The sequence below is a fragment of the Zeus faber genome (assembly GCF_960531495.2).
Source record: "Zeus faber genome assembly, chromosome: 4".
In the NCBI taxonomy this organism is placed as follows: domain Eukaryota; kingdom Metazoa; phylum Chordata; class Actinopteri; order Zeiformes; family Zeidae; genus Zeus; species Zeus faber.
Window position 1 is genome coordinate 9,709,490 of NC_137191.1, and position 10,575 is coordinate 9,720,064.

At 48.2% G+C, this 10,575-nt stretch overlaps 1 protein-coding gene across 2 annotated transcripts in view; it reads right to left on the reverse strand.

Moving 5' to 3' along the window:
• Window positions 1-294: 294 nt before the first annotated feature.
• The window catches only part of pcdh10a (protocadherin 10a), a gene marked incomplete at both ends in the record, with an annotated part of 20,569 nt that continues 10,288 nt past the window's right edge, over window positions 295-10,575 (reverse strand). The window contains 2 exons of one of the 2 annotated variants that reach the window (XM_079998376.1): window positions 295-348; window positions 2,612-2,772. In XM_079998376.1, coding sequence (XP_079854502.1) covers window positions 295-348; window positions 2,612-2,772 — 215 coding nt within the window. Of the gene's footprint in view, window positions 349-2,245; window positions 2,773-10,575 lie in introns of those variants that run through there. The other variant, XM_079998375.1, reaches the window with a different exon arrangement.

Genomic DNA, 10,575 nt, shown 5'->3' on the forward strand with positions numbered 1-10,575 from the left:
GGTTGTTTTTTTTTGTTGTTTTTTTTCTTTTTCTCTCGTTTTTTTTTAGTTGTTTTTTTCGAGGGTCCTTCAGACGGATCTAACCCTCAGTGAGAGGTCTACAGCTACTCGGTGTTTAAGTCGGCGGGGGTTGTCTCCCCCGGTTTATAGTTGGCCGCCCAAGATAATGAAGTCCTGAATAAACAGGCTGCGGTTGCCCTGTCCTGGACGCTGGTTATCTGTTTGTTTCGTCGTTGATTTTCTATTTATTTGGCCGTCCCTAGCGTCAGCGTCGGTGGTCTAGAACGAGAATTTTCACGCCGTCTCCGACAGGTCCACGCGGAACGAGCTAGCAAATCCTTTTGCGGGCTGAAAAGGAGGAGAATAGACTCGTTAAATGGAATGACGTCCCCCCCACCCCCACCCCCCTCCCCCTTTCGGGGACCTTTCAGAGACACACGTCAAGTTGAAACCCTCTCGTGTGACGGCGGGATGCCACCAGAGGAGGAAACAGGCGCGAGTTATTCATATATATATCCAGCGCCGGCTTTCAAACGCCGCATAATGAAAGTGGAAGGAGGAACGGGGGGGGGGCAAAAACATGTCAATCAGCAAAGAGAGATGTTCAAAATTTTACAGCCACATAATAAGTCATTCATAGGAAATATAAAGAGCGGTAATTGCTTCATAAATTATCCATAAATGAATCATCAAACATTTATGGAGGCTTTATCGGGGTGCCGCCGGTGCACAGGGTGCAACTCGTGGCAGCAGAGCTCCTCGCGTTTGCCGCTCACACCTATCGCCACGCGCTCCACGGGGCCCGACGCAGCGGGAGCGCGATCAGAACAATCGCGGCGGACCGCGTGAGTGAGGGCGTTTCCAACCGGGGGACGGTCGTCGCCCATGCGGATTCGACGGCGACTTGTGGCGCTGTCGAAGCCAGGGGCCCCGGTGAGGGGGCGGGAAAGGGGCGGGTGCACGGGCGGCCGAGCACGGGCTCCCACAGGCGCGTGCAATGGACGAGGTGCGGCGCACGGGTTATCGGACGAACAAAAGAGCACAGTCATGAATCCTGCTGGAGCGGAGAGAGAAACCCAAAACGTGAACATGCAGCGTCATGGATCATGGGGGGTCAGTATGGCGGCGGCAACGAGGAAATGACGGTGTTTGTGAATGTGTGAATATGCTGAATCCACTTTTTAACTCTTGGAGAAAAGAATGTAATGTGGAAATGTCAATCAGTGATTATCAATTATTTTTGCGATTTTTTTTGTTTTAATGATTGTTTTTTTTAATTATTTTTTTCCAACGCCCTTTTTCCTAATATAAGATCATTAGAAAAATCCTATAGTAATTTCCGACTGCTAGGTGTGTGTGTGTGTGTGTGTGTGTGTGTGTGTGTGTAGGGGCTTTCGACCATTTAAATCTACCTGTATCACTATCTTATAAGTTTTCCACTCGATAGCCTTTCCTGACCTAAAACCTCAGGAGGCAGGGATCCAGCGTGTGTACTGCCGAAGGTATTCAGGCGGGAATTAATTATCCTGGTAGGAGACACAGAACATAACTGGCTGTCGAGCGAACGCAGTGCGAAGAACACGTCCTCTACAATCATCCTTTGGCTTTTGTTATGTCATACGGTCCACGCTGCTGAAGACCCTGGCTCCGAAATAAACGCCTTGATCGATTGGTGGTTGACCTTCTCTAACATGAGCGTGAGATCAGAAAGGGCAGACTAATGGAGGAATTTAGAGAAAGGAAACAAAACCAAAAAAAGAACAAATAAACGGTGTCCACAGCAGTTGTCTTTTTCATCCAACGGGGATTTATTATTGTTTATATTTATTTTTTATGAAGAAACAAGAATTATAGACATTGTATTGTATTGTGTTGTATTGTAATGTATTGTAATGTATTGTATTGTATTGTATTGTATTGTATTGTATACTGTACGGGGGCGGGAATCGGATTAGACCGAATTCTGGATGCAGGAAAGGGAGGGGGGACTTAACTTAACAAAAGAAAATATTTTAATTTTGACACTGATCAAAAATCAAAACATTTCAACTCATAATTTACAAAAAAAGAAAATAAAAAACATGAGAATATTTGAAAAACAAAACAAAAAAACAAACACAGTTGATGAGCAACATAAATGATAATAAGCCCAGATTGGAATCAGGAGGCAGAACGGTGACCCCCCCACCCCGCCCCGCCAACCCCCGCCCTCCCCCTCCTCCCCCATCCTCCATTTTGTTTTTCTCTAGTATTGGTACTGGGCCAGACTGAAGTCATAGGGTCCCAGCGAGCTCTCGTACTGATACTCACAGAGGAAGGTGGGCTTGTAGGGCAGCGTCCCCCTATCATACTCTTTCCTCCCTAGCGTGCTGGAACTGTACGGCTGCAGGTGGTGGTGCGGCGGTGGCGGCGGCGGCGGCGGCTGATGGAGGTGATGGTGGTGAAGGCTGTGGTGCGACTGTGACCTCTGACCGTCCTTGCCAAAGGTGGAGAATGACCTATCGCTGGCCGAGGCGGCGGCGTTGGAGGAGGAGGCGGAGGACGAGGAGGTGGAGGTCAGGGCGGCGGTGAGCTGCTCGGACAGGTCGGGGTGGAGGGCGGAGGACGGTACCTCAGTGTCCGGTAGCGTGGCGTCCATGCCCGGCACGTGCAGGTTGCTGCGGTAGTCCGGGCCCTGGCGCGAGTCCGACGCCACGAAGGATGGCATCCAGCAGCGGTCGGAGTGGCCCAGGGCCTTGCACTCCTCCGTGCAGTTGGAGAACAGGTCGGCACCTGGAGAGGGAGAGATAGAGACTTTGTTCAACTTTGTTTGACTATATTTCATGCAAATAGGCAACAATGATAAAGCCATGGAATGAAAATATGACAAAAAATGCACTTTTCTTTTGCAATGGAAAAAAAAACGGTTTCAGATATCATAAAAAAAACATGGCAATATAAACTGAACCCAACGATAATCATCAAATAGAACCTAAAAATAAGACAAAAGAAAATGATGGAGGGATGGATGGAAAAGAGGATGGAGGGATGAAGAGGATGATGGCAGAGTTGTAATATGTGGATACGGTGGAAAATGAATGGAGGGCAAGGCTGGGATTTGAGAAGTAGAGGAAACCAATGACAGGAGGGGTGAGAGGATGATATTTAGAGGTAAGGACGGAAGATGGAGTGATGAGAGGAAGAGAAGGAAGAAGGGGAGAACCAAAGACGGGAGGGATGAGAGGTATTAAGGTTAGAAGATATTTAGGGTTAAGGAGTGATGGAGGGATGGAGAAGAGTTGGAATAGGTACAGTAGATAGATACAGTGGTGGGGGGTCGGGGATAGAGGGAGTGAATGACGGGAGGGATGAGAGGAAGATATTTAGAGGTAAGGAGGGAAGGTAGGGGGGTGGAGATAGAGACATGAGAGGAAGAGGGGAGTAGGAATAGGTAAATACACTAGAAATGTGGAGGGAACGGATGGATGGGAAGGATGACAGGGATATTATTTAGAGGTAAAAGAGGGAAGACGGCAGGATGGAGAGATGGGGAGATGAAGGGATGGAGAGGATGAGGGGAGGAGGAATAGGTAGATACAGTGGGAAAGCAGAGGGAATATCTGACAGGAGGGATGACAGGGATATTATTTAGAGGCGAAGGAGGGAAGACAGAGGGATGGAGAGGTAAAGACGGATGGCTGGAGAGATGAAGAGGAAGACGGGTGGGAATAGGTGGATGCAGTGGAAGAGTAGATGGAACGGATGACAGGCGTGATGAGAGGGAGATATTTAGAGGTAAAGGAGTGAAGATGGACGGAGGAAGAGGGGAGTGCGAAGGGGTGGGGAACGGGATGCGGAGAAGGAGGGATGAGAGGAGATACCGAGTAGAGCGAAGATGGAGAGATTGATGAAGAGGAAAATGGGGAATGCTTATAGGAATAGGTGGATGAGAGGGAAAGAGGGAGATGAGGATGTGGCACGGGAGGTAATGGGGGGAAGGTGGAGTGATGAAGGGATGGAGAGGAAGAGGGGAGTAGAAATGGGGAGATATGGCGGAAAAATAGAGGGAGCGGATGGCAGGAGGGAGGAGAGGAAAGGTATTTAGAGGTGAGGGCGGAATGTGGAGGGATGGAGAGATGAAGGGATGAGGGGGAGGAGGAGGGAGGTGGGCACAGGTAGATACAGAGGGAATGAGAGAGAGAGAGGTGGGGGATGAGCTGTGGCACAGGAGGGATGAAAGGAGATACTTGGATTTAAGGGGGGGGTGGAGAGATGGAGATGGAGAGAGAGAGAGAGAGGGAGAGAGAGAGAGAAAGAGTGATGAGGAGGAAGATAGGGGAATAGGTATAGGAATAGATGGTACGGATGACAGGGGGGATGAGAGGGAGATATTTAGAGGTAAAGGAGTGAAGATGGAGAGGGAATTGATGAAAAAAAAACACAAAGCAAGAAGGAAAGAGGGAGGGAGGGAGGAAATAATTTGCCGAAAAAAGCCGCTCATCCATCAAACAGACGAGGCCGACTGTTTGTTTTCCAAATGAAATGTGCAATCACAGCCATGTCGACGCGCTACACACAACCTCTCGCCCTCTTCCCTCCCTCTTCTCATCCCTCGCTCGCTCCCATCCGTTCCCCCACCTCCCAAAACGCTCCCGAAGAAAAAAAAAAAAAAAGAGAAGAAATCTAGAAAGAAATCAGAACAAATCCGACGTCGCCCGCGCAACAAAAACAGCAATTACCGAGAGAGAGAGAGAGAGAGAGAGAGAGCAGAGGCATCGCGACGGCTGCTTATTCACGCCGTCTCGTCACTCAACCCCATGGAAACGGACGAGATGTACAATAGACACTGAGCCGCAGCCAAAAGCGAGAAGAAAAAGGGACAAAAAGCGACGGAGGAGAAAAGAAAAGATGAAATTACCATCTGAGGCGATATAATAGAATAACACACACGCCGACGCCCGGACGCGTGTAGGACCAGCATGGAAGAGCCGCCAGCTACGTTAATTACACTCTTTTAGAGAGAATAAAGACAAGAGGGTGTGTGTGTGTGTGTCTGTGTGTGTGTCTGTGTGTGTGTGTGTGTGTGTGTGTGTGTGTGTGTGTGTGTGTGTGTGTGTGTATATGTGTGTGTGTTGGGGTGCAGGGGCATTAGAGGGGACGATTGTGGGAAAAAGAGAGTCATCAAAAGAAGGAGACCCTCCAGCCGCTCCGCGTGTCTGCAGATTGGATTTGCAAGTTTTCCCAGTTTTTCGGAACCCGGCGCGGGACAATACGGGTGCGTCAGAATTCAAAGGATCAAAGGCAGAGATGAACAGTGGAGGGCAAGGAGAGCGACAGAGAGAGAGAGCGGGAGAGGGAGATTATTCGGGAGACAGAGTGAGAGAGAGAGGGAGAGAGCGAGGGAGGGAGGGAGAGAGAGAGAGAGAGAGAGAGAGAGACCCAATCTGTAATCTGTCATTCCCTCAGGCTGGGATGGCTCCAGATCAAAGGGTCTACTTACGCAAATCTATCTACTGATAATACCACTGTTTCCCTATGACTAAAAGTACACACAGGCACACACACACACACACACACACACACACACACACACACACACACACACACACACACGCTGTCACAGATATATAGGACATGGGATGTAAGCACATCAAAGCGCATCAGTGGGTGTGTGGGCATCGGAGCCCGCAGAGGAACGTAGACCTCTCCAAGCCGGCCGCCAGTAAACAAACGTCCTCGCACAGCTTCAGATTCTGACAAAACCCAGCCTCACACACCACCCACCAAAGAAAGAGGCAATCGGGTAAACCGTCGCTGGCAAAAATGTTTCCAAAAAATACCCCCATTTTTATTATTATTATTATTATTATTATTATTATTATTATTATTATTATTATTATAACTATTATTAGTGTCTATGAACCACTTCCCCCCTGATGGGGCCATATTAGCCCCAAATCGCGCCTTCCTGCCTGTTTCCCAAACCAGCAGCATCAACACAGACTCACCTCCACCCTCCCCTCCGCCGCACATTCACCCAAACAAATGCCACCGACGGCTGTTGATTCCCCATGAAGCACCTTTTCATCCCCGAGGCAGGAAGCAAACAACAACCCAAACAGTGACTGGTAATGACAGGCTCAGCCAGCAGCCCTGTTTCTCGCTGTGACCTCATCAGACACACACACACACACACACACACACGCACGCACGCAAGCACGCACGCACGCCGCACACGCACACACACACACACGCGCGCGCACACACACACACACACACACACACACACACACACACACAAAACACAAAAAGCATCTACTTGCTCATAATCAATCAGCTCGTCTCCTCCTCATAACATCGTGATTTGGCCAATCGCGTCGTCTGATGCCGTTGATCCGACCCATCATCGGCGCCCAAAACCCGGGGAGAGCGTGAAGGCAAACAAATCGGCGATCAGAAGGACACGCGTGCATGACGAGGCGCGCGTCGTCTGCGTGGAGGTGTATTACCGACCGCTCCGTCAACCCCCTTCTGTTTTTTTTTTTGTTTTGTTTTGTTTTTTTTCCCGTCTCGGCCTCTTCATCCGTCTCTCCCCTTCTCTCACTCGTCTGCTCTGCCTTTTATTCCACCGTCTCAGTCTGACTCGCCGGCTTCCCCGTCGCTCTCCGCTGTTTCCTCTTTCTCTCTCGCTCCGTCTGACACACTCACCTCGCTCCTCTGAGGAGTACCGCTTCCATCCATACCTCTGTTATTCATCTTGTCATCTGCTTCTCCGGAGAGATTACAGACGGAGGGAAATGTCAATATTTGGACAGCTACGCAGACTGGGGGTGGTGGGGGGGCTGGGCTGGTGGAGAGTTTCTTACATAAGTTGTCAATGGAGCCTTGATGGGTAAACCTGAGAAGTAAAGAGAACCCCGCCTCCCCGGACCCCCTCGGGCCGAAGTGCAAGGAAGGAAGATGGCCGCCGTCTGCAGCAGCAGGCTGAGGGGCCACTGCTCTGCTGCCGGGGTTTGAACTTGGTTTGAAGTCCCACCTCCTACTGGGAAAAAAACACCCAAAGGGACGGCCATTTCCGTCGGACTTCCAAGTCTGGATTTCGGGCCAGAGTTGGGTTTGAGTTTGTAATGCAGCCATCACATAACTCCTAGTAAAACAGACCCCCTCGGGCCTAGATGCATAAAGGAAAATGGCCGACGACATCCAAAAGAACGGCCATTAAAGTTGGAATTCTGACGTTTTCAGCAGGGGTTTGTGCTTGAAAACACGTCTGTCTTCGATCGAAACGACTCCGTCGGTTCTTTGTCACGTTAACAGACGATTTGCAGCTTATACAAGTCACCAGCTTTTTTTCTCCCGAAACAGAGGCAATGGAATTTATCTCGGAAGTGACACGGAATAACCAACTCCCGAACCTGAGCAGGAACAGGCCCTGGTGAACAGGGCTGCGGCCGGTGAGGAGCTTTCACTGCTTCAGCTCCTCTTCATTGCTCGTTCTACACCGTTATTTTGTCCGCTTACCTTCAGCCTAACTGGTAGTAGCTGTTCCATTTGGGAGACTTACTGTGTTATTAACATGTTTGTACGGCAGGTGCATTGTGGGTATGTGCCGGAACTCAGGGGCGTCATGCAAGCCACCATTATACATGGCTTTTCTGGCATGTCACGGCAACATGGCGGCGTGTACCATTCGCGGTGAGCGACGTTCCCTTTGCACAGATTATATATTTCAACACGTATAACATGGTTTTGAACGACAGAGAAGCTGGAAAAACAATCCGGTGCGGTTGATTTGGCGACCAGGAGCGCTGGGCAGCGGAGTGTGTGCATGCATTGATGCACGTTTTCCTTAATTTCTCAATCCCTAACTTCTCTTATTTCACTTGTTTCCAAGTGAAGACGAGAGGAACTTTCCCTCTCTGTCATCGACGCACCGTGGCGTCCGGGGGGGACGGGCGGTCGGCGACGCGTCCCGTTAACGCTGAACGACGTCCACTTTATATAGATGATTATTTATTTTAACACCTGTGATGTGGTTTTGAACTAATTTAAAGCTCAAAGTTGCGTATTTTAAGTGGACCTGGCAACTCTGTCGCGTCAACTGAGTTCCTCCTGCAACTTTTGGATGAAACCAATAACATAGGGAAAGGGGGTGTGGGACTTTTTGAGGTATACTGTAATCTATGGCATAATTATAATAATACGTTTGACCCATAACATAAAATGATCATAACAATAGATTATAAAAAATAATATGAATAAAATGAAATAAAATAATAAAAAATACATCAAATTTGATATCCAGATATCAAAAAAAAACCTCCCCCCGCCTGAATTGATGCTTATTTTCCTGCACTAAAGGCCTTCCCTGCATTATTCTCCAAGAGAAAGAGCAGGATAAAAGGTGTAATCTGGCTCTATCTCTGTCTTATTTTATAGTCTTGTTTACAGCAGTAATGCGACTATTTCCGGACAGAACCTCCCCATAGGTTAATATAACATACTGTATGTTGTATTACAACACAACACAGCATGTTAATGTAATAGTTTTCGTCAGAGTAGCCGGCGATACAGATAGCGACTGCCTGGAAGAGTTGCAGCGTTTAGCCCGGTCCCTGCGGACATTGTGATCTCTATCTCCATCGCTGGTGACCAAGGCCGCTGTCCGCCTCAGAGGGTATTTGCAGCAGCAGCGGCATCCTTCTTTCTGGCCTTTGTCCGGCACAAGTAATACCTTCCAGAGGCAACGGCTGTGGGAAGGAGAATAATGCACTATTTTGTTTTTGCATTTACCGACTTTAATGCTTCTACTAATCTGTTGCCTCATCACCGCTTGCACTGACGCAGCAAATGTTATTCATCCGTTTCAAGGTTTGAGCCACTTCAACCTCGGCAACACTAAGGGGGCTGTTGGCATCAAGGTTTTCTTAACAGTTCTTTAGCATTTCATTTGAATGACAAGCCATCGGGATGCTACCACCTGCTGGATTGCCTTCTAATTATTTTCACAACCGCCCTCGACTCTAAGCGGTGTTTTCTTACCCATTACCTCCTCTTGGAAGCTTGGCTTTGCCTATACAGATTGTTTTACTGTAAGTGCAAAACTGGGGGCCGGTCCTCATACTATTCTACAGAAGAGGAAGAATGAGACGATCTCTGTAAAAATGAAAAAATACATTGTAAAACAGTCGGCACCGACAGGTCTCAGATTTTGGGTCGTCAGGTCGACCTAATCATGGGCTATTACGCAAAAACACCAGGAGCTTGACCTGGTAAAACCAGACCTAGACCTAGCCAACACACAGGAAGCTGTAGTCAGTACGTAGTATTGTCATAACAGCTGATTAATAATTATACCAATAATAAAACCCAGCTGCTCAAATATGGCAGATTATTTTATTTTGGGATGCAATTCATGGTCGAAATTTCTCTCCAAAGTTGAAACATCAGCAAGTTGTGGATTTTGGGGAATAATTAGTCCAAATGAGGCTCAAACATGCAAGATTGCATTTCACTCATGTTGTTTGTTGCCATTGTGAATAGAGTGCACAGTTATTTGGCTGCCTGACCAATTATGTGTGTGTGTATGTGTGTGTGTGTGTGTGTGTGTGCGTGCGTGCGAGCACGCGTCTGTGTGTGTGTGGTCGGGAGGGTCTAATTTGCGTGTTCATGAAACCGTGCATTTTCTGGGGGTAGAGGTGTAGGGATGCCGTTCCAAGACACTTACTGCGGTTTACTGAATACATTTGGTGGGAAACGCTTGATAAAAAGCATTAATATTCAAAATAGAACATTTTTGATTTAAATGGTCTTCAAAGAAAGTACGGCCATCCATCACTCTTCAACATACAGCGATAAGAGCAGCAATGAAGACATATTAATGAAGCCCAAATAAAAAAAAAGTCCAAACTCAGGTCAACAGGGTTGTTTAAGGAGCATTACAGGTGATAAATAATGTTATGCTGCTGTATTTTTTTTTAAAAATCAAGATTTTTGAGCACGGGTCACTCCTCAGCCTCTGAAAAGGCAGCCACCAGAGCCTGGTGGGGGTGGGTGAGGGTGGGGTGGGGCGGGGGTGGGGATGGGGGTGCACAAGGCCGCGTGTTGAATTCTTCTGACAGCTCAGTGATGTGGCAAACTGCAACACGGGCCTCACCACTAATTCATAATCAGCCGTCTAATACGCCGTTGCCACGGTGATTTAATTGTCGCATTTGTCACGGCCGTTGTTCTCTGCAAAACAAACAACACGGCGACCGTTTGAGATTTAGGAGCGGATCTGGACGCCCGTCGGCCGCCGCGTCTCGGCGACGCCCGATCGGAATTCCTCACTTTTCACTCTTGTTTGTCCCAACGACTCTCTCTTCAATGCCTTACACCGCTGTTTCCCAAGCCTTTTTCTTTTTTTTTTTTTGGGGGGCTTTTTTACAATAAAATAATCCCACGGCACAGCGCTTCCATGGTAACCACTATAAAACATCTCAAACACATAGAATTGTGAGTGTTCTTACGGTGGGTGGAAACGCAAACGATTCGTTCGTAGAAACACATCTTTCAAATGACGTTTTTTAAAAGCCGGGAGTCACTCCGGCAAAA